At 40.7% G+C, this 24846-nt stretch overlaps 1 protein-coding gene across 2 annotated transcripts; it reads right to left on the bottom strand.

Annotated features, from left to right (window-relative positions):
* Positions 1–512: 512 nt before the first annotated feature.
* STAM2 (signal transducing adaptor molecule 2) lies at positions 513–24218 on the bottom strand. Of its 2 annotated transcripts, none has more exons than XM_068407939.1 (14): positions 24088–24218; positions 16156–16240; positions 13846–13921; positions 13528–13623; positions 11443–11589; positions 9856–9925; positions 9520–9706; positions 8600–8694; positions 7728–7807; positions 7447–7534; positions 6594–6648; positions 5779–5932; positions 4242–4411; positions 513–4014 (listed from the first exon to the last, which is right to left on the bottom strand). In XM_068407939.1, exons 1-14 carry the CDS (start codon positions 24125–24127, stop codon positions 3789–3791), a joined length of 1569 nt encoding a protein of 522 aa, XP_068264040.1. In that variant the 5' UTR covers positions 24128–24218; the 3' UTR covers positions 513–3788. The 2 variants fall into 2 exon arrangements, with proteins under 2 accessions (XP_068264040.1, XP_068264039.1); XM_068407938.1 differs by having other exon boundaries at positions 7728–7810.
* Between the last annotated feature and the right edge of the window lie 628 nt (positions 24219–24846).

Consider the following 24846-nt stretch of genomic DNA (forward strand, 5'->3'; position numbering starts at 1 on the left):
CCCAAGTGAAGATACTGTCCAGAAACCTGACACATTGTCACCTCACTTTAGCAAGAGGTAGTAATGGTTAGGTTGAGATTCAAAACCAAAAAGCAGACCAGCATTTGCTAGGAATTCAGTAAACACTTGGGCTTTAGAAGATCTAGATTTGCAGCCTGAGGTGACCTGAGCTCAACCCACTGGGGTCAGTAGCTCGAAAGGGCTGTAACTAAATGATGACACACAGTGATTTCCAGACAAATAACAATTAAGAGTCGTTCTCAGGTACATCAGGCTGCTTGCACGTTTTTTGTGTCCAGTCACAATGTTGGCAGAAGGTATCTTCAAAGGATTTATTCTTATAATTTGTTTCGAGTCTCCATGAAAACCTATAACAAGCCCTAAGCAATCACAGCTTGCAGCCTGGGAGGGCTGCAGTGCTGACCTCCACACACCACTCCCGTGGCTCCTGCCTTATCGTTCTGGCAGGGACTTAATTATGTGGCAAACAGAAGGCTCTGCACCCGCGTTCGTTAAACAAACGTGGTTTTATTCACACAAGGCAACGCACACGTATGCAGACAGGAGGCCGAATGGATACCGCGATAAACAGATCCCCTCTTCTTAATACTGCAAACTCTTTAAGATGATTTTCTGCAAGAACTGTGATACATCCATCAGCCAGTACATGTGCACCTTGAACCCCCGACAGGACAGAAGCAGAACCCTGCTCCGAACTCAAAGTCCAGGCGTGCCGTCCGTGGTGGCCAGGTCACGCGCTGGCCGCCCAGATGTCACGGTGTTGGGGAAGGCAGCAGAGCTGTGAACGCTCGGCCGTGCTCAGAACCTGCCCCAGCTCTGTTTCCTTTCCTTCATTTTTCATTTCCACCAATTCAAACCAGCTTGAGTCAGCTTCATGTAAAGCTTGACTGGTAAGAGGCATAAATCCTAAAAGGTTACTCATTCAACAAGACACATCACAGTGTTCAGTTAAGAGTAGTGCCTATTATTTCTTAGAAAAGATGCATAGATAAAAATAAGAAAAAAATAAAATCTTCCTATCAGAAAACAATTCCTTAAGAGATTGCAGCTGCAGCCATGCCCCGCTCAGCTCCCTTCCTACAGGACAGCCTTCGAAAGAACGACCCGAGCCCATGAACATCTATGAACAAAACCTAAAGCAAAACAAACACCAAACATTATTTTTAAGGTTTAACTTGTTACAGAAACAATTCCATTTTTTAACACTGTACTTGCTGTACCAAATTAAATACACAACGTTTGTCACATCAAGGCTGCAGGAAAGACCACGATTCCTCAGAACATCTCGGCGTGGGGATACTGCAGACAAACCCAGTCGTTGCTGTATAACACAGACATAATAACTTGCCAGCTCATACTAGAAGAAAATTTATCTAGTATTGATATTTTCAACACTCATGAAACAAATATATTACAATAAAATCCTCATTATAAAGTTGCACAGATTTCTATGTTAACCATTTAGAGTTTATATGAAAAGCAGAAGTGATCTACTGTTGGTTCCTGATACAAAACAGTAGGTAGAAACCTCATGTAGAAATCTGAAGTTAGAGAAATCCTTTGGCAGCATGTTCAGTTACAATCAGGCCTTAAAAATAAATATGATAATGTATAGAAGTATGAAGAGAAAAAACAGACCCTATTAACACCAAAACCCCTCTAGATACACTATTTTAATAATAATTAAATTATTTTACACTATCTACAAGTTGCATATCACAGATTAGGAATATAAGAGATGACAGAACGACAAATCCTGCTTTTATAAAATCTCAAGCTTTAACAGTATGCATATATGTAGCTGTGTAGAAAATCTCAAGACAAATGAGTATATACATTATTTATATTTAATAATTAACTGAACATAATCAAATCACATCTCAGTTTAAGATACTCAATATTCCTGCTGGGCCAAAGTTTTGAATCCAATCAAAACACCTGCCTTAATCTCAATTTACATGGAGAATCTATCTAAATGATAGCAAGGTTTAGTTTGACTACAGATCAGCTTGGAACAGAGTGAACTCTTACCAAAAAATCTCCAAACAATAAGAATTTCAAACAGCAGCATTCAAATTAATTGCTCTTCTTGAAGAACACAAGGAACAAGTTATCAAAATACTTCAGTATTGCAACATTTATACTACACGACTTCAAGGGGAAGGATACAGACAAAGTCACATCACAAGGAAAGACAAAAGCTTCCTTCCAATTGCACAAATTTAAATTAAAAAAAACGATTTAAAGAGCAGGTGCTGACTATCTTATTGCATAAGCATGAGGCTGCAAATGAATAAGGTCACGATAGTAAATAATTAAATAAAGTGTAAAAGAAATGGAGGCGGTGCTGAGTGAAGGGTGGGGTTTAGTACTCAACACACTCTACAATCTGATAGTTCTCATTTGGTAGAAAATTTATACACCAAACATAGTTATTTAGACATCTGGGAGTTTCATGCATTTAATCAAGGTGTTTCTATCAGTGATTTGCTTACGTTATTTTCCCAATCTGAAGATTATGACTCATCATAAAAGCATTAAAATAGGTATAATTAACGTGAGTAGGTAAATAGGAGGAGAACAAAGTGATTTTTTTCAGAGTTTGAAACAATAGAAGAAAGAAATCCCACATTCCTGAAAGATAATTCAGCTCCCCTGCTCCTCTTGGACAAACCCCACCCATGAAAAAAGTGCATCAGGGAAGCAATTCTTAGATTTCTTTTCTCAGCCACCAAACTCTACGCTGCCACAGTTTCCTAAAGACGTGTCTGTCATTTTCAATACCAACCCCTCCGTGTGTTAAACGAGGAGCACAATCGCTCTGACTAATCAGCATTTATTTAGACATGGAAATGGTGGCAGAGAAAGGAAATCCAAGAGAGGCAAGAACCCCCTGGTCCCACAAAGACGATTCCTGCGCCACTTGGCTCCCCACTGGAAAGGGAACAAGGCAGATTCTCACAGTCTTAAGAAGCATCAAACATTCTTGAGCCCCTCCTTTACCACGAGGAACTACAATACTCCTTCACTTCTAAATACATCCAAAAAGGGAAAATAAAGAGATTCTGCACAAGTTTCTGGCTCAGCACCTTGTATCCACAGAGTGCCCACCCAGGCAGCTGGGAGCATCCCTCCCCTCCCTTGCAAAGGCAACTCGTGCTTGCAGTACCTCTGCCAAAGGACACAAAGAATCTCATGTTTCATATTTCTGTAGGTACGTGGTCCTCACTGTCACAATATCAAATAATTTGCTCTTCCAGCTCCCGTCTGCCGAACTCGTGCAGTTGTTCCAACCACGCAGAGCCCATCCCGCTGCAAAGCTCGCTGCAGCAGCGCAGAGGGAAGGTGGTGTCTAAGGCAGCAGAGACTCTCTAAAGCCACTTGGATGGAAAGATGATAGTAAGATACCAGAGATGCATAACGAGAGCAACACGTAGCAATGATGGAGCATCCTCAACTTTTCATAAACACGTCTAAACCAAAATGATTTTTGGACAATCTTTTAACTTAAGATTCACAAGTGGTGTTTCCTGAAACCTCTGAAATAAGGGCTCAAAGGAATCTGAAGTTATTTTAAACCATTAAGTAATTTAGTTCAAGCTGTCTTTATGCAAACACTTAATCAGCTCTGATGTGTATTTTTACTCTGCACTAAGTTGGGTTATTTAAAAGGAAAATGCATTTTGATATCCGTGACAGGTATTTATAAAAACCATTAGGTCGGGCAATCTTTATTCCTTAATTCAGAAACACGAGCTGGTTCGTTTTTAAAGGAGAGGCTGCTGATGGTAATTTGTTTGCTGCTGTAGAACAGAATGAGCAGGAACTGCCACGGGATAACCTGGTCCTTGAGGCAAACTCGGTGTGTTGTTCTGGTACGCCGACACATCCACTGACATGCCCATCTGCTGCTGGGTGTAGGCAGCTGTGCCAGCAGGGAGGCCAGGGGGCTGGTTCACGTACGTCTGGGTTAACACAGGATCTGCTCCTGGGCTGCAACAAAACAAACCACATCCAGTTCTGACAAGTTCCTGTCTATCTGATAAGCAGGTTTGAAAATAAGAATATTGCTTAGTCCAAAAGCAATCTGTATATTTTCAAAATTATCACAGTGTTATGTGTCACTGTAAATATATCCCAAGAACACACAACCTCTAGACAAAGCAGTAAAATCACCACGAGGAAGATTTAACTGATTTAACAGTTTGCTGAAGCGATACCTTAAATACGCAGCTTGGGATGGCTGAGTTGCTCCAGAAGAATTTATACTTTGAGGCAGAGACCTCAACTGCCCCATCTGATCAGGTCCTAGGCTGTAACCTGGGGACATTGTGACCTGGTGAACACCCTGGATCATGTAGTTTCCACTAGGTGGCTGTACAGGATAGGACTGTAAATAAAAAAAACCATTGTAGACCTTTTATTGTCAATTAAGGAGCAGCAGATGTGGCACAGAAGACCACTACAATGAATATGTTAGGGTTCAAAGGTTGAATGAACATCAATTAATTTTTTCAACAAGGTTGTAAAACCAAAACCTGTAACTTCTCATCACACCTTTTAAATAGGAATCCTTTATTTCAGCAGAAGGAACCTTTCTGAAATGCCCTGCTAACAAGGTCAATGCTTAGTATCTGAAAGAAGAGCCTTTTGTATCATGTACAAGACTTCTGTCCTTCCCAGAAACCTTATTTCTTTCTCTCTAATTTGCCTTGTCTTTAAAATGTTCAATCCTTACGTATTTTCATGCACAGAGTTGAGTAGGAAGATGGGCACCATACGAGATTTGTTACTTAACACATTTTGGAAATGAAAACGTAGGAATATTCTAAGACTATAACACAAAAGGAAAGCAAAAACTTTAGTTTCTTGCACTTCTGGTTCAAGATAATGCAAGTTTTCACTGAAAATTCAGGTAGACCAGGTGGTATAACATGCTTAGCCTACAGAAGTCTGTGCTGCTCCTTGCTTTGGGACTTTGGATGGCATATGGACACTGAAGGAACAGCCAGCTTTGCACCAAGTAACCACACTAAGCTCAGCGTGGTTGGCATTACCTGGTATTTTTCACCATGGAAGCACACCTCTTGGAGGAAACAGTAAACTCCAGCTGCCTTTTGGCTCACGTTACTTTTTAACCTCCAAATATAATGATTTTTCCATCGTTACCAGGAGTTAAGCACACGGAATTACTTTTAACTGACATATTTTCAGATCTAGCAGTTACTATGGCAACTATTCTTTTCCCACTGAACAATTAACATTAAAGTAAAATTCACTTAAAGTAAAATCACTCACTCAAAGATCCTTTTCAGAGAAAGCGTAAAAATCCCTCTTTCCCCTCCATTTTTGTTTTATTAAAACATCAATATGGCACATTAGAGACACTGTAAAACAGTTTTGAGCAACTACATCCCCTAATATAAAATGTTAATTTCTTGAGGGAAAAAAAAAGAACCCAGACTAGTGTTTCTATATTTAGAAAAAGTACATTTTTTACTATTTTTAATACAGCAGCTTTCTGTTAAGTAGAGCAAAATTAACAACTACACCTTATTGTACAAGCAGGTAACTGCAAATTGAAGCACTCTGTTCTACTGCTTAAATGATATTTTATTCTAAAGGCTCTAAAAAGTCACGAGGCAACGTCAGATTGTTCACAGGCTAGCAAGAAAGTGTACACTTGATTTTTGCTGTCAGCTTTTTAAATAGCAATCTATATCAGGAAAGGCTCTATTTCCAGAAAGGAGTACTGACCTGCACCGAAACACCAGAAGATGTAGGTGGGTATTGTGCAGGATGGTGGAGTTTTGAGTAAGCTGAATACATTGGTGTTTCATTCATCAGTTTGTTATAGAGCTCCAGAGCTTCTAGAACTTTCACATTCAACTCAGATAATTCTGAATGTTTTCTGTTTCAAAACAAATACATGCAAACACTGAGTTTCTCTAACATCTAGTGTTAGGTGGCAAAAGAGTGGTTCATTAAACAGTTTTGAATAGGCAAGGAAAAAAACCTTAAAAGGTAGATGGTCAATTTGTTACACATCTATATTGTAAAACTGCCATGCTGCTTCTTACACCTTTCTGTTTCTCACAGCAATGGGACTGGAAGGAGAGTCCAAGTGGTGAACAACTCTTCTTCCCTAGCTGCAATAAGGCAAGCAGCTCCACAGGTTTTAGTCACCTTTTCTTTTCACCCTCAAATATCCCTAGGAGTCTGAGAGGGAAGAGGTGAAGATACCATTGAATAGATTCTTCTTCCATGGAGGACAGCGAGCAGCAAACTGAAAATACCAAGCTCTAGACAGAGTGCAAAAGGCTGCAGTCATAAAATCACTAACACAAAATGCACCCAGTAACTTATGCAGTAAGTTTTGGAAAGCAGCAATCAAATCTCAGCACACACACTTGGACCTCAGTACCTAAGTGTTAAAAAAAAAATAGTAGAATTGTCAAAATTTCTTTCTTGCAAGATTTTCTAGCTTGGGAGATAAAAGAGAAAGTAAAAAAAATAATACAACTGCACAATTTAATCACAGCAGATAATGCAGAGGCTCCGTTATGGCTCACCTATCTATCTCTTCCAGTTTTTCATCTATCATTGGACCCATCTGTTGGCAAATATCTGTGAAGACAAAAATGCCAAGGCAGTTAGTGTCTTGCACAATTAAGAGTTTAAATGCAGCCAAAAAATACTGTATCCAAGTACACTAAAATAGCACACGAAACTGGAGAGTGCACCTAGTTATCACATGTGTCCCAGCTCAAACAGACAGGAAAAATACTTGGGTTATTCTGCTTCATCATCCTCTCTCCTCTTTCCCTCTACCCTCTCAAACAAAAGACTACTGACAAAAAATATGGAGAATTTTGCATTTCTGCTTGCACCATGCAAGACCTATGACTTTCATCTCCTACTGGAATACCCAACCTAGACTGCCCATGAATGTATCAAGATCTGCTGTACCATAGAGCTTCCTTTACCTTCCCTTTCTCCATTCTAGAACACTCCTTTTTTAATGTACCTCAATTGTTATTACACACCTTGAATAAATTGGCTCTTAAGTGAACTGAACTTCCTCTCCCTTCCTAGCCAGTATATTTTGGAGAAATTTTGACGCAAAATTAATTGCTTATTTCAAGCAGAGTTTTGATCTTGCAAAGATCAGGCATTGTACACTAGCTGGTAGTTATGCAAATTACCCTGCTAAACATGGAGTTGGCTTGGCAACTACTAGAAAATTTAGAGTTATACATACAGCCCCACACTCCCACTGTGAAATGAGCTATTCTACAGCACACTATTAGTACAGACCACGGTTTCTCTAAGCTTAAAATAAATGCAAAAGAATTACCAGCTCAATCCACAAAAGGTAATTGTGGAAGAAATAACAAAAACTAGCTCACTTAGTGCTCAAAGTACCTTCTGAGTCGAGAAGATCTGGAGAATCAAGCTTTAAATCTGTAGGATCTATACTCTGAAGTACCTGCAGTGTTTTATCCATCTTATCCTGAAAGGTGAACAGCAGATTAAGAACAGTTATTGCTGAAGCATGGCAGAGGCTGTTTTAATTTTCAAATAAAAAGAAGTTCTTTATATAAAAAGAATTATCTGCTAACATTCAGTAACAAAACGATGTTGTAAAACTATGTAAAAACAATGTAAAACCTCAGCAATTTTTTATATTGAGAGTGACTGCATACCTCATCTATATAAACTGGCTCAGGTTCCGCTTTCTTAATTTCTTCTGCAGGATCCTCAGGAACAGAATTGTTATCCACAGCTGCTGAAAGAACAAACATGAGTTTCTTTTCTGCAGCTGTGTTCACAGAACCACAGAATCATCTTGGTTGGAAAGGACCTTTAAGATCATCGAGTCCAACCATCGAGTCCAACCATTATGTCACTATGCTAACTTAAAAAACACATTTTCTCTTTGCTTGCCATCAGTTCTTTAAACATGAGAGGAATTCAAGTAAGTACTTTAAGCAGGGATACACCTAGCTGCTGGGAAATGGGTTTGCCTAGAAAATGTTTGGACAGGCTGCTTCCTTTGGGCTGTTACCCTGATTGTGAACCTAGGACCAGCAAGGGAAGGACTCTTGGGTCATATTAGCACCCAAAACCACCTGCAACACTGCTGAAAGTACAGTTACTTTCAGCCAAGTGTTAAGATTTATTTTGGTATCGTGATAAATTTAACAATGTGATTCTTACAAACCACTGACATGGGTACGAATGTTATTCTGTACTAGGTCTGATGTCTGACAAGAGACTTTGACATTTTAAACGGCAAGTTACTGGATTCATATGTACTGACAGAACTACAGTAAATTGAACTGAATTTCTGTAACGTGAAAAAGGTAACAACTTAGAGGAGGATCAGAAAATAGAAATCATTGAAGCGAGCTACAGCAGTGGTATATGCTTGCTTGCTTGCCACAAGAGCAGGATTTCTCTCTCAATTCTTTCCTTGGGCTGATTTCAAGAAATTATTTTGCTGATGGGCTAATTAGCAGTTCCACCGTAAGCCCACCTTTCTAAAACAATCTGTCACTTTTAATAGCTAACTTACCTGCCTCGGGTTCCACACTTAAGTCAGAAGTCACAAAATTAGATGGGAACAGTCCTACTCCTCTATGATTTTCACCCTTCCACCAGTTGGCGTCACTGGGGAAAGAAAGCTGTGTTACAAAACTCTGAATATTAACGCTTGGTGTCAGTGACATTTTGGGCTTTTGACAGAAAACCTGTGATATCTAATACACAGTTTCCCTGTGTACCTGATAACAAAGGCAAAGGAGAACATTTGTAGAGATTAGTAGCAAAGCTAAACACAGGAGCTGAGGGGTGGGGAGGAGAGGAGGGATCAGGGGGAGTAAAATTGTTCAGTAGCAATCGCTCAAACTTTAAGACAACTCTTCATTTTTAGATTGATTAGATGATAGCCCATTACAGCTTCATCTAAAAGCTTGTAAGTAGTACACAAGTGGGGACTAACATTGGAAAGATCATTGATCTGTCACAGTCTGTAACAGCATTAGCAGGGAAGAAGTTCTGCTTCTTAGCTATCGTTGGGACAGCAGTGATAACAACAATTATCTTAAGTATTTTTTCTTCAGTTTTATTCTTAGCAAACGTGATGCTTGATAGCCAGATCTTGCCAATTTCTGGAAGTAGCTGGAATTTAGCACTGTAACATGTATGCATATTCTTATGACATATGTTATATCCACGTTAAAAACTACAAGCAAATTGGACCTGCACCACAGCATGAAATACCCAACGTAACACAGAGAGGTTCTCCCTGCACCAAGAATGACTTGAGGTCAAAAGTTTGGGCTAAGGAACGAAGAGTGGAAGATAAAGGGATTTGAGGGAGGCCAGAGTGATAATATACATTTCTGTGGGGGAAAAAGCATCAGAGGAAAAACTTTCTATCCTAAGAAAACAACAGCTCTGGATTAAAGACACCTTCATCTGAGTATATTATACCTGTCATCCAAAACAAAAATAATTTCTCCACTTTTAAAGGTGAGCTCGTTGTCCTCGACAGCTTCAAAGTCATACAGAGCTCGCACCTTCCTTGAGTTCTGGTTGTTTTGCTGAATTTCTGCAGATGGGTACAAGGATTTAGTTTCCATTTGTTGCTGTTTTTGCTCTTGCAAAGACAATTCGATAGCTACAAATAGGGGAGAAAAAAAGAAAAGGAAGTTTGTATATTTTATCCCTGCATACAAAAGCAGTTTGCTTTCCTAGTAAAAATAAACTTGCATTTTAACAAAGCTTTTAGCACACAAGCCTAACCCAAGGCTGTGACTAGCAATTTACCTTTAGCGATATCTTCATCTTCTTTGTTTTTACTCAATGATGAACCATTCTTAGCAGCATTTGGGGTAGCCTGCAAATGTATTAACAACAGAATAAGTTCAGGTTACAAAGGAAAAAGAAAGCTCTATAATTATATAGTTTAAAAAATTAGTAGTAAGTTGTTCCTGGTTAGCTGCCTTACTGTAGCACTTCGTTACTGACTCAACATGACTTTCTAGAAGAAAAAAATACTAGTCTTCAGATTCTTAGCCAGGTTTTGTTTTGTTTTTGGCAAGGAACAAAGCAAAATAAATAATCATATCTAATAATAACTGATCTCATTGAAGTAATTATTTTAGTCTCATTTAATCAAGTGAGAATACTCATTTAAATGACTGCTTTTTCCACCTTTGTCCTCCACCCCTCGCTTCAAAAGGGAAGAAAAGCTTTTTGGAGTCCTACGTCTGCGAAGACCCGAGTTATTAAGCAGCAGCTGCACTTGCTGAAAAGGGAGATCTCCACATCAGAGCAAAGAGCCACCCTCTGTCTCTGCTGGGGGGACAATGGGAAAGAAGAGCCAACATACATCAAGTTGAGAGCTGCTGACTTAAATAATACAAGTCTCCACAGCAGCAGAGTGAAGTCATTCGTAGGAGTTTTCATTCCAACAAGGAAGTCTTCCTGCACAAACCTAGTTTCAGACACTAGCTGTGTCTAGGGTTTACCAATAGTCCTAGAAAACAATTCTGTACAAATGTACCAAATAAAAATAAACCTCAGCTCTGCTTCTTTGAGGTGAAGTGTATGAGGTAAAAACATCAAGATGTCATTTTATATGTATTTGTAGGAAAGGAAGCATAATTGGTTGCCAGCGCTCTAGATCTTTCACGTTTCTGCCATATGTTTTAACACATATCCTAGATTTAGAAGTAAAAACATCTTTGTGGAGGAAGGAAAGATTGCAAAAGTAAAAAAAACCCTCTGTGTTTAATACAGAGAAAAGTAAACTTCATGTAGGGAATACATAATAGAAACTATAGTTCTAATTTTCAGGACTGGTCTTCACCTGACTCATAATTAACACGAAAATATTTAAAAGCATCAATAATAAAACATAGGAAAAAAAACACCTGTCATTGTATCTGCCAGCAAAGATGAGGTGTAATACACCACCAGCAGAGAAATACAAAGGGTGAGGTTAGGGATTGTTTTGTGAGGCTCTGTGAAGAAAAGTTAAGATGTGTGCTCCAAGTCAGCAATTAGAACCATGAAACACCAAGTACAAAGTGTGGGTGTAGAATTGCTTCGATTTAAGGTGGTGACAGCTCAATGATGCTCTAAAAGTGATCAGAAGAAAGGGAGGATCTGAAATGAAACAACTCAGAAGGGCATCATGAAATAGCCTTTAGTCTGTTCTTATTTTTCTTAGGAAGGCAGGGACATACAAAAGCAGAATGAGTGGAAGTGAACCTCAGCATAAGGAGGCAACCAAACCAGAACAAGGGTCCTGCTCTCCTCTGATTGGAAGCACAAAGATTCCACTTGGACAGCTTTTAATTTGTTCACCGCCAGGAACAGTGAACCTAACAGAACCAAATCAGCTTTTACCTGCGATCCAGCTGCAGGAAAAGTTACACCTTCTTCTTTTAAAGATTTAATAGTTGCAGATATTAAGCTACACTGCGGGTCTTTCTGAAATTCTTCCGACCACTCCACCATTAGAGTTTTTAGCTTTTCACATACTTTTGGATGAGCCTAGAAGACAAAATTGCATAGAAAGGGATGATTGTACCTCAAAATGAACAAAACCAGTAGTTCCCTTTCAGTAAAACTCCTTCAACCCTTACAGCAATCCTCTGATGCAAATTCCCTCGCACAGCTAAAGCTTAGATCTTGCAGGCAGCTCACCTACCTACACTGCTGTTATTTTAGTGGGGTCCATTTTAGGTGGTTAAGGAATGGTTAAGGAAAGACTGACAAACTTTTTGACATTTCAAATGTTAGCCGTGTTTCCATCTCAATAGTTTTGAAGAGATTCAGGCTATCTACTACACTTACCCCAACTTTTCTGCACCTTTATGCTAGTCACCCTACATTTTACCTCAATTTTCTCTTCACTACTTCTAATTTGTATTGTTATTCCCCTCTCAACCACCTAAGTTTGTCTTGTAGGGAAAGACAGTGTCTTACATTAGACCATACCCCTTCTCTACCTTTTATGATCTCTGCTTTCTTCTCCTCAGATGCCACAACACATTCCTCCCTGTTGACTTCTCAGATGACAGGAACTCATAAAAACCTGATCTTTGCACCATCTCGGTGTATACAATAACATTAAACATCAGCTGTTAATCCTGTAATCACATAATAGCCTTAAAAAATGTATTGGAGCAAAAAGAGCAACTCTTCAATATAGCAGCTAACATATGTGAAGGTCATGTCAGCACTACGAGGGTAGAACATGGACCAAAGCACTTCAGACTCCATACACTTTCTAGTTTTGTTGACAGTTGATGAAAAGACTATAGTTTGAACCCAAAGCATCCAACCTAACCTCAGGATACTTGCTGGTGAACAAGGGTTCTGGAGCTGCTGGGATCACCTACAAGCTTCACTTGGCTTGTCTGGATAAGAGCCTGGGACCGCACAAACGCAGTGCACGGCCAAGATGTCTCACTTGAGCGTAGCTCAGACCACATTGTAAGCCTGTGCCTCACGTGTAAACATATGCTGAACAGTGAGAACGTTGACAAGTTTGGGCATTTAATTGAAAGATGTAGCTTGATAGGCTCAGTCTGAGCACCAAGACATTTGTTACACTTGTCTGAACTCATTTTCTTTTGGAGAAAAGGGAGGAAGTACAATTTTATTTGCCCTCTGAAGATGATTCCCCCAAGTGGGCCAGGGATAAGGGTAAAACATAAGTATTTCCCAACAACAAAATTAATTATGCTCCAGTAGACCATTCTTCAGTGGGATTAAAGGTTTGTTTTTACATCCACAAGTGCTGTCAGACCATGAAGGTCAATGTTCTATTTCAGAATGGACCATGGCTAATGAGAACAAAGGGGAGGACTTTAAGACCTATTTTTCCATACAAAGCAAGAAACAGAAGAGCTGTGAACTCATTTTGCTTCCCAGCAATTTTATTAGTTTCCTTAATTGCTTTGCTCCACCTCTGATGATTCCAGGCCTCCCATATATTTGAAGACTAACTTCTTTTTAACCCATGAGCCATTTTGTCTTCAACTGGAGCAGTAATTAGGGGAAAGCTGTTTCTGCTTATTCATTACATCCAGATTTAGATCCCATCAGCTGCTTGACTCTAACCATTAAGGTCCTTTCCAACCAAAATGATTCTATGATTTAGGTCTTCCTTTCTTGGTTACCTCCTCATTCAGCATTCTGAGGATCTCTGGAAACTAACAAAGTTGACTAAAGACTTTACCTTTTTCCTTGTAAAAATGTAGTTTAACTTTCTCACAGTTATCCCTTTGCATTTCAGCCAAATAAAAACTCTCCTCAAGCTGCCTTCACCATTATCAAATTAACTGAGCTTAGGAAGAGCCACAGATTTGAATTAAAATTGCTCATGTAATTTTGTAAAAATTTGGAGTACGTATTATCAGCCTGTTCCTTCTTTAATACATCATATTTCATAGTAAAAATTAAAACACAGGAATAAAAAATTACCTTGTTTATTATAGCTCGAGCTTCACTAGCAAAATCACGAGAACATACTTCTAAGTGAAATATTTTTCCACAGTTTGATACACAGGCTCCTAAAAGCTGACAACAAAAATACAATTGTGAAAGTGTATGACAACAAGGAAAATAATCCAGAATAAAAGCATACATAGAAAGGGTTAAATTTAATCCTCTGTTGAGCGTGCACACTCTGATTGAATTCTACTGAAGATATATAAAGGTATTAATTGATCAGTACACACTTGCTAGCTGCATTACATAAAAGAATACAAAGTTTTTTGGAAACAGTGATAGTCTACTCACTGTAAGTGCTTGCAAAGCCACATGGGGAACTTTATGATTTACTCTCTTCATGATGGCTTTAAGGCAATCTTTTGCTCTGAAAAAGGAACAAAGAACCTATTAGTGATAAATGTGACTGACATGATCTGGGGAATGAATGATACCAGATACCACGCAGGGAAAGCAAACAAAACTGGGTCTATTGAAAAAGATGTAACCTAACCTAAACTCCTGCCAGAGCTAGTCTGGAAAAAATATTTAACAACTTGTTTGTTCTTATATATGTACTGGATTGGAACAGACTCCATTTTTACACTGGCATTTTGTATTAATGTCCATAAAACTGATGACAGCTCGTAAAGGGAGGAATTGCAATTAAGTTGAAGAAATGGATTTGAAATAGACAATGAAAGAAATGTCTATATAAAAAAAGGAACGAGGAGCAGTGATGATTAAATAAATGGTTATTTTACTGGCTTTCAGCCAGATCACTGCCAAGATCAGATTCACCAGGAATCCACCACACAATGAGCTAGAGGAAATATTTAGCAACCCTCTTGAGCACAAATTCTCTCTCCTGTCAATTTAAAGTCATCACTGAATTGCAACCTTAGGCAAAGCTTAAAAAAAAAGCCTGTGCAGAAATGAAACCAAAACTGTTTCACTGTTAACAGAAAAAAAAGATGTTTGTTTCAATGTATTGCGTGCACAGTAGTGAGAAAGACTTTATGCCACTATATTAAACAAGACAATAAACTGCATCTATATCCACATTTTGGTTTAGAGCAGTAGTCTGCTTTTGTCACAGATTTTCTGATCATTCCCACATGTTGCACATTTAGTGCACAGAGGAGTTTTGTGCATGCAGATTAATTTCCTCTTGGAAGAAGCTAAGCCAGAAGCTCCTCCATGCAGACCAAATGTGCTCCAACCTTTCCAGGAGCCACGAGAGCCAGAGCCAGTGACAGGATCTGCAGACAAATGTGCATCAGTGCTGGTGTGGGTATTCAGTTTAGGAGAAGAGATTAAACCTGTTCTGTAGGGGGAAAAAAACCCAAACACCCTGAGCTGCAAATTGGATGGATGCAGTGGCTTCAGCACCAACTGCTCTGGGTTACTACTCCAGCTCTCTTGTTCTAAGTTACTTGGTGATGGATACATAGCCAGAGAGTATGGTTTTAATCCTAACATTGAGTCATACTTAATATACAAACAATCCAACAAAGCCAACATACATGTTGTTAAGCTATATATTTATTTAAGGGTAGGCAACAATATTTATTACATTCAGAAGATGGCTCTTAGTGGAGGGCAGGAGGGAAGAAAACTACATAAAACTGAACTAAAATGTGCTAGCAGCAGTGGCATTTAAAATCCGGAATTTAGGATTTTATTGTATATACAAAAATATAAATCAAGATTTAATTACATATTTTTTAGATATAGTTACATATTTCACATGTGTAATTGTTAAAAAAAAAACACCCTAAATTTTTTATCTCCCCTCCTCCAAGCAGATCTGAAACAGCTCCCTCCACAAAAGTCTTTTGGCACTAAAAAGAAAAAATAATTTTTAAGAAAAGGCTCAAAGGACATTCTACACTTTTTAGGAATGAAGATTCCCAGATTGAACTGATTTGATATTATTTCCTGTGGGAGGTATTTAATTAAAAAAAAAAAAACAACTAAACTTTCTCAGTGTAGTAATCTTAAACTTTATATATAACTGATAAAAATTCTAAGATCACTTAAGAATCCAGCCTATGCACTAATTCAGGTTTACTTCAAAATTTAAAACATGTTATCACTAAAAAAGATTACCTTAAAATTCAGCAAATACTTCTGGCCATTATAGGATCACTCATGGTTCAGTATTACCACTCAGGCTAACCTGATTCAAATTAATCTATGTTTTGATCCCAATTTTTTCCGTCCTGTTCCTCCTAATGAATAAACACAAATTTCTCACCGTAAACAGCTAACCTAGCTAGCTAATTTTCTGCAAAGAAACTAGTTCACTTTTTCCTACTGGCACAGTTGCTTCTCGAAATTTATGCAAGACCATTAAATATGAATAACTTGGTCTACTGTGCAAAACTCCATAAAAATTAGAACGCACTCAGCATATACAAACTGCTTTACTAGAAATCCTGTTGGAACATTTCTTCTGAAGACTTTTAAAGCCAACTACACGTCCTTGTGGAGCCTGCAGGAGTGTCACATTGGTAGTGCTTCTGCAGAGCTGCCCACGATGAGCATTTTGAGACACATTCTCTCTGAAACGGTATTTTCACACGAACGTGAAATCGCACGTTGTAACGCTGAGCTTACCCATTAGGAGTACTTCCAACTTTGTCACATATATCCATAATAAGACCCCAGTCCTCACTGGTGTTATATTCATTCGTCGCTTTTTCTAGAAAGAAAAACAAGATTGATTAAGTGTAATAAATTATCACCTTCAGATTCTAGTCAACCAACATTTTCTCAGCCAAAAAAGGAGACTCCACACACAGAACACTGAGAGGCAGCGTCTTCTACAGATCATCACTAATTTTTGCTGTCTTGTCAAGTGTTACGTACAGTTTTCAGCACTGAACTAGCAGATCTGAGAAGTATTTAAAAGCTCCAAAAACAGAAACAACTCTTGAAGCGTAACGTTGTAAATGATGAAAAGGCTTCTGTACAGTTTTAGTTACTCCAGGTTTAAGTCATAGCCTTAGTTTACACTTTGCTCAAGTTCTTCTAACATCCACATGCCATTTAATATTTCACATGGATGTTCCACAAAAAAAAACCCAAAACCACAAAACCAAACCCCCCACTCTTTAGGACTCTAAAGCAAAACCATCTCCTCACCCAACACGCTCATTAAAATATTTTTTTCTACTAGATTTTTCAGGAAATCTAAACACCACAGCAAGTGTTGACAAAAATAAACGGCATGGCAGGATTAATAGAGAGCACAGAAGGGGGCAACAAAAAACAGACTGTTCTATCAAATGTATCCCTAATTAATATTTGCAGCATATCATTCTTTATATTAACTGATAAGGCTTAACGCTATTTATTTGTGCTTTCCTTTTAGGTTTTTATTAGAGCCATGTTATTTTAATCACATGTAGATAATACAGTTCTATTAAAACAGCTTATAAACAGCAAATTAAATATTTTATACATTGCATTTGCTGCCTTAGGATTGAATTTTAACCTGCCAGTTTAGTATTTTAACTAAATTCAAAGGTAAGTGCTTCTAGATTTTTACGTTATATATTAACACCATCAGAATGGGCTTCATAATCATGGCAAGATCATCATCAGTACTTCTACAGAATTTTACTTTGCTAAGAGAAGCCACTAAATCCCTTTGGGATCGAGTATTTTAAAGACTATTTAGTAGATTAAAGCAGAACGTAATGGTCACTCGCTATTAATGTGATCATGTTCTGTGACAGCAGCTGTTCCAAAACTACAAGGTTTGCTGACAGCAATACTACCGCAGGATAAACCCAATTTCACGTGTGCAATTAAGCATCTTCTCTGGTAATCAGCTTCACCACTTAGTTTTGCAGTTAAAAGTTGTAACAATACTCGGGCTGGCTCAGCAGAATGGCTTCCACAAAGAAAACGCAAGCACAGCAGCCAAGAGTGCCCCTAAAAAGCGTTTTGTTACAGATGTAAAAGCAGACCAAGAAGGAGGAGTAGAAATTTGCCTTTTTGGCCATAGGTTGCCTTCACAAGCCAGACTGATCACTTAGAGGAAGCAAATATTGTGTTGAAAGCACATTCCTACAGCACAAATCTTCTTAAAAACTTACCCAGAAAGGACATAATTCTTAAATTTTCGTTTAAGTGCATCAATGTTTTTAGGACACTAACACAAAACTCATTGCTTGTTCTTGAAAATAAATGAGCGCCTGCGATTTTAAACACTTTAACATTCAATTTATTAAAAAAAAATCACAGAATCACAGAATCAATGAGGTTGGAAGAGCCCTCTGGGATCATCGAGTCCAACCATTGCCCTGACACCACCATGGCAACTAGACCAGGGCACTAAGTGCCATGGCCAGGCTTTTCTTAAACCCCTCCACAGATGGGGACTCCACCACCTCCCTGGGCAGCCCCTTCCAATGGCTAATGACCCTTGCTGAGAAGAAATGCTTCCTCATGTCCAACCTGAACCTCCCCTGGCCAAGCTTGAGGCTGTGTCCTCTTGTCCTAGCGCTGGTTGCCCGGGAGAAGAGGCCGACTCCCACTGCGCTACAACCTCCCTTCAGATAGTTGTAGACTGCACTAAGGTCACCTCTGAGCCTCCTCTTCTCCAGGCTAAACACCCCCAGCTCCCTCAGCCGTTCCTCGGAGGTCAGACCCTCCAGACCCTTCCCCAGCTTGGTCGCCCTCCTCTGGACTCGCTCCAACACCTCAACAGCTCCAGCTCCTTCAGCCTGCTGGGACCCACCAACAGCTCTCCTCCCTTGATGGTGTTGGTTATGTAGACACAAGTGTCACTTTTGTCCTCTACAAAAACTCAAAAGCACCTGCCAGAGGATGTACCAAAGCTTTCCTGGACCCTCAGAGGAAATCACAATCAGCTTTGCCTGCCATGACAGAAGATGTCCCATGCTATCCAGACCAACTCTTACACTGCCAACAGCGAGGCTTAATGTTTACCAGGCTTCACCGAGAAGTTTTCAACTCCACACCTTCTACACCCTGAAGAACAGCATAGCTACCACAACGCTTAGCACTACTTACTCACAGCTCCTATGCTTTTCCTCCTCTCCCCCAGCCAGCACGTTTGTACATATAAAATGCAAACTCCCTCCTCTTGTATCTGCACAGCCTGATCTAGGCACAGACATGGTCCAGGTGAGCAGATGACGGCTGCCCTACAGCAAATTCTTACAGCTTTTGTGTTTTTCTTCCCTACCAGCACGACAAATTTAACAGCATCTGTTTTTTTGCTTAACACGAGCTCCAGCTGAAGAATAATCTTGAAGGATAACAACTTCACAGATGCTGAGACATGGACTTTGATCAGAAGCAGCAGATGTGGGAGGATGCATTTTCCAAGATTTTTTCAGTGCTAAGAGAATATAAACTTAAAAAAAAAAATGCTATGACTTCTACTCTGTAGTCCTCCAATTAATGAAGAAACACTAGACTTGAGCTTAGTTTTATGGAAATTATGATAAAAGCAAAATATGCTTATTTTTATTGCTGCTTGGTATATTTTTAAAAACCCAAAAAGAATTAAAAAAACACAATTAATCATTTTTAACTGGATCATTTCCTTGATCTGATTTGCCATGCAGCTGCACGAAAAACGATGCCAACACAGGAGAGGAGACAGCACTAAAATGAGTAGCTGGGAAGGAGATGGGAACTGTTTACTGATCTCACTGCCAAAAGCAGAAATGCTTGTCAAGCTACTGCCTTAAAACACCATCACCAGCTCTTCCAAAACAGAAGGTAATGCTAAAGCCAAGTTTTTCAGGACCCAACATCCAAAAGGACTGCGGGATCTGAAAGGAAAGCTGAACATCACCCTTTCCAGCCCAACTGCACGAGTTCTTCTCCCCTTTTTCACAAGGAAGGGATGGGTAATACACATATGTAACACCAAAAGACAGGGAAAAAAATATACTATGAGGACTGCAACTGGGCAACACGTGGCAATCCTCAAAAGCATTCCTGTTGAGATCTTTTCAAACAGCAAGTCCTCAGCCTCTGAAGATCCTGGCATAACGTCAAGGATCTGAATTCACAATTAAATGTGCTGCTGGGATCACAGAATCCCAGAATCAACCAGGTTGGCAGAGCCCTCTGGGATCATCGAGTCCAACCATTGCCCTGACACCACCATGGCAACTAGACCAGGGCACTAAGTGCCATGTCCAGGCTTTTCTTAAACCCCTCCAGAGATGGTGACTCCACCACCTCCAAATGTATATTCACAATGGCAAGAAGCAAGGGAAACGGCAAGAGCAACCGGGGGAATCTTAAAACACATATATGAACACAAAAAGGAAGAAAATAAAGGGAATTGTGAGAACCTCAGTCTCCAGAATTCCCCAAGTGTGATACGAGCACCCCAAAAGGTCTGTGGAATCTCTGCTGAGGTAACCAACATGACACTTTGATTCCTACCAAAAGTGTATCACGCTCTTACACAACACAACTCTCACTCACATTTAACATACAGCGTTAGCATCTGACACTGACATGGCGAAATCAGCGATCCTGGTCTGATGACAGCTCTACCTCCATGCTGCCTACCACCTATGACCTTCAAACTTGCAAAATATTTTGTTATTTCAGTCCTCAATTCCCTTGAGCCAGGCTTGCCAACACCACCAAACAACAGGACAGTTAAAAAAAATAAAAATACATTTTTTTCCCCACCTGTGCCAATTTTAATGCTAGAAACAGAGGGAAAACAAGCACTCAAGCACTGATTTAGCACAAAGAACTTTTCAATTTGATATGGCATTTGCTAAAGACTCTGATCACTAAAATAAACATTTTCTAGAGACTGATTTGCCCCCTGAAACTATGTGAAATAAAATCTTGTCTGCACACAAATATTTCGACTTTTACACAAAGCCATTCTAAGTAAGTAAAAACAGAGTTAGTATATGAAAAGTGCAAAATAAAAAACAATTGAGGACGACTCCAGACTGCTGTTTCTCAGAAGATAAAGCAGAACCACATGGATGAAAACCAGAAATTTAATCCCACGCACCTCTGTTTGTTTGCCTTGCCTTTGTCTAGCCAAATTAGAAAATTCTAGCTTTGATTTAATTAGTGATTATAGACAGGATGACACTATAGTCATATGACGTGCACTTCCAGTAACGCTGCATGGTCTGCTTGGTCCTTGCTGAAAAGGCAACCCTAATTTGCCTGGAAAGCACCAAATGAAAGTTACCAGCAGTCACACATTATATAACAAAACATCCCTCATAATATAATTAAAACCAAAAAAAGTGAGGCTATGATATATTAAAAAAAATAATCAAGGCAGGGCTGGGGGAGCAGACCAGTAATCTCAAAAATGAGAAAGAAATGTCATAAAATTTCAGGCTCAGAATTTAGGAACGCTAATCAGTCAAATGAAGGCAAAGCCATGGGCTGAAGACTGGAAAGTATCATCCCTACATTTCAGGAAAAAAAGAAACGACATAGAAAAAAAAAAAACAAAACAATTAGCTTGTCCTCAAACATTTGCAAGACTTTAGACAAAATGCTGCAGACAAGAATTATTAGAGACTGAGAAATGAAGAGGAAACATGGTGAATTGTAACAGAAAGCAGCTGCTCTTGGCAAGGATGTCTTAGCAAAGGCGAATCTAACATCAACTGTCTGTTCAGGTTTGATTTTGATGCCTCAAAAGTCAGTCTTGAAATGAGTATTAATATATCCTGGCTGAAACCAACAGCAAGGGTATGGGAAGCTGGAAGGTATCATCAACCAAAGGAAAGGCTAAAACATAACGTAAAGGGAAATGTAAACCCTTGAGGACTGGATTAGGTAGAAAAAGTTAGTAGGACAAATGTAAATTCACAGTCAGAATCAATAAAAGATTCTCCCAGAAACAAAGTGCTCAGCGGTTGGAAACAAGAGAATGACAAGTACACCAAGTTCTAGCCCAAGAGGACACAGGCCACCAAGGTAAAGCAGGCACACAAAGGCAAACACATGCTAGAACGAACCACGCCAGGTAAACATTGAGGCAAAGCACAAGGAAACATGAAATCCTGTCATAAAGGCTATCAGCGACCCACGGTACGCCGTACAATTCTGGATGCCAGTCAGACTCCACAGAAAAATACTTCCTACTCCCTTGATCACGTCAACAACCTTATGCAATAGGGCTAACTAAACAAAAGATGAAAGGGAATACACTTGTTCTCTGTTGAAGGAGCAACTGCTTAAGAGATGAAGGTTATTTGAGACAAAGGACAACGCTGGGAAAACAGCAAGGGCATATGAACTAACTCTGAATAGATTTGGACAGGAAATTAAAAGCTTCTCACACTCTAAAGAAGTGAAGTTTTGTGGTATCCTCTCAATAGGAAAAACAGATGAAAGAAACCACGTTCCTCTAAAACACCGTTCCATAGGTTAATCTTGCCCACTGCGACTGTATACAGAATCACAGAATCAATGAGGTTAGAAGAGCCCTCTGGGATCATCGAGTCCAACCATTGCCCTGACACCACCATGGCAACTAGACCAGGGCACTAAGTGCCATGGCCAGGCTTGTCTTAAACGCCTCCAGAGATGGTGACTCCACCACCTCCCTGGGCAGCCCCTTCCAGTGTCTAATAACCCTTTCTGTAAAGAAATTCTTCCTGATGTCCAACCTGACCCTCCCCTGGCAAACCAAAGCAGATGCCAAGGAACTAAGACTCTGCGCAGCTCTGCTGGAAAGCAAACACATGGGTTTAGAGCCAAGAAAGCAAAACCAGCTGTGGCAAAGCAAAGGTGCCCCAAGAAAACAGCAGTACTAGATGTATGGTCTGGAGAGAGAGCTGGGTCAACCTCATTGCTGGCTGCTGACAAAAGCAGAGCCCTGTTCTTCCCATTAACCTTTGCAGGGGCATCCTGCCCCTTTTTCACCACCATTTCACAGCCTTTGCTGAGCTGATTCAAGTCACCAACGTTCCAAACTCATCACCTTCACAGATGATCCAACCCACCAGCCAAATACTTTCTTCTGTCAAATTAGTCTGCTGGGCTCAGCTATTTTCTTGGCACGTCCCCTTTGTCTTTTTCATTTTAAAAAAGAAAACAAAATGTAAAAAGTTAAATCTTGACAGATGCATATTAAAAGCGAGGAAAACCACTCATGTAAATACTGCAAGTTACAGAATAGACCATCCACGTTTGGTAATTTGATATTCTGGACAGTCTAATTTACAACAGAATAATAATTTTTTTAAGAAGCTCCTAATAGCAAACAGATTTTTCCTGGCAAGGGACTGTAGGACAGTTACACTCAGTATATATAAGGGAAAATTTAAGAAACTGCAAGTGAACAGACTGGCACTTTTGAAGTATTATAGTCTTGAAGCTCTTGAGGCATTTAGGTTTGCCCAAGAATTCTGCACAGCTGTGAGAGTCCCCAGTTCGAAAAGGCTTCACTCGTGCAAATAAATTAGTTAGAGCCATATGAAAGATAAGTCTGGCAAAACACACCTAAAACTTCAAAAGGTATTTGAAAAACTGGACTATGTGCAGCGGGTCTGGCAAGTTTCTACTTTCTTACTTGTTTAGGTCAACATTAAAAACCTCAGGATGGTTTGTGAAAAGCTAAAAAGAAGCTTTTGTTACACAAACTTTGCAGGCACGTTAAGAAAACAGTGCAACTTATACTCAACAAAAAAGAGATGGTGTGGCAATATGAGCACTCACAACAACCTCTTCCATCTGTATACACCGCAGCCTTCATAAAAATCCCAAGAATGTAGAATTCTTCTCTTACCTAAAATTCCACTGTAACAAGAAATGTAAATCTGACTCTGGTATCCAGCTTAATTTAATTGCTTTTTCCAGTGCTTCAATTCAGAACAGGCATTGTTAAAAAAAAAAAAAAAAAAAAAAAGAAGAGAAAAAAAAACCCTAAAATAGCAACACACAGAACAAGTTTGGTGCTCAAGAAAGCACAAGACAGAGCAGAAGCACAAAACAAAACAACTGAGTCATCATTTTCATCCTGCCGATGGCACCAACTCCAGCCAAAGTTGCCTCATGGTTTTGTCATGGGAAGAAATATCAGCTCAGGCTTAGCTTGGTGCCCCCAAATCAGCCTCCAGACGACGCCTTAGTGTCAGGTACTGAAAAAAGCCATAAAAATGGGTTCCTATGGACACGAACAGAGGTGGTTTTCACCCTTGAGTTCCACACCAAAACGACACACTCCACGGACACCTTGTGTACCGAGCAACTTAACGTGAAAGGCGGGAGGTCACCCCACTCCCCGAGACCCAAGGCGGCAGGCGGGGCAGGCCGGGCCGGCGGCACCGAGTGCTCGTAACCGTGTCACAACCAGCACGGCGCTCTGCCCCTGGAGCTGCGCGGCGGGACTGCCGGGCCCCGACGCCCCGGCTGCTCACCGAGGCCTGCAACCGCCGCCCGCCGTTACTGTGTCTCCCTCAGAGCTGGAGGCCGCCGCCCCGCAGGCACCGGCCCTGCCTGCCGGCCCGCCGGGCCCAGCCGCCGCCGCCCGGCCTCCCCGCTGTCCCGCTCGCTCACCCACGTCCTGCTCGAAGGGGTTGGGAGCGAAGAGCGGCATCTCGGCAGCGCCGGCCCGGCCGCCCGCTCCTCAGCCCAGACTCCCCGGCTACCGGCCGCCCGATCCGCCGCCGCCGCCGCCCGACCGCCGCCTCAGGGCCCCGCGGCTGCCCCGCCGCGCCTGACCGCGTGGCTCAGGAAACGCCGCAACAGCACCGCGACGACGCGCCGGTCAGGCGCGGGGTGCGGGAGGGAACCGGTACCGCCCGACGGGACGGGGAAGAGCGAGGCGGGCAGCGGCCGCAGCAGCGGCGCGGTGGCGTCAGGCGCTCGCTGGGGCACCCCGGCGGGACGGGGGCCTCGAGAGGGCGGGGCCACCGGCGGCGTTGCCGCTGCTCGTGACGTCACGGGCGCCATGTTGAGGCGATGGCGGCGGGTTGTTCTCTCCGTCGCTGCCGTGTGCCCCGGAGGGGCAGCTCTGTGAAAAGCCACTTTCTGGGCGCACTCCTGTCCCTGTCCCTGGTCCCAGACGGTTTAATAAAAGCAAGCCTCAAAGCAGGCCCTAAAAGGCCCACTCTGTGCAACCTTTAGGCAGAATCAGCTTTTCTTTCAGCAATTTTCCCTTCAGCTATAGTAACAGTATGTTCTGAAGCTAACAGCATGGTTTGAAGGCAGGGTCTGCTGCTCGGACTGATAACACTTATAGTCATCATGGATTCTTGCTTGCGCTTAGCCTTAGAGAATCCAAGGTCTCTGTTAAATTCCTCACTAATTACAAAG

This window comes from Nyctibius grandis, chromosome 9 (genome assembly GCF_013368605.1).
Source record: "Nyctibius grandis isolate bNycGra1 chromosome 9, bNycGra1.pri, whole genome shotgun sequence".
Taxonomy (NCBI): Eukaryota; Metazoa; Chordata; class Aves; order Nyctibiiformes; family Nyctibiidae; genus Nyctibius; species Nyctibius grandis.

What these genes read in the sequence shown, in the direction of transcription:
- STAM2 (XM_068407938.1), bottom strand. Translation starts at nt 24,127, where the DNA reads ATGCCGCTCTTCGCTCCCAACCCCTTCGAGCAGGACGTGG. An exon ending in GTTGGAAGTACTCCTAATGG is followed by an intron (nt 13,922 to 16,155) that starts GTAAGCTCAGCG and finishes TTCCTTTTTCAG; the next exon opens with AGCAAAAGATTGCCTTAAAG. An exon ending in AAACTGGAAGAGATAGATAG is followed by an intron (nt 5,933 to 6,593) that starts GTGAGCCATAAC and finishes GTTTTGAAACAG; the next exon opens with AAAACATTCAGAATTATCTG.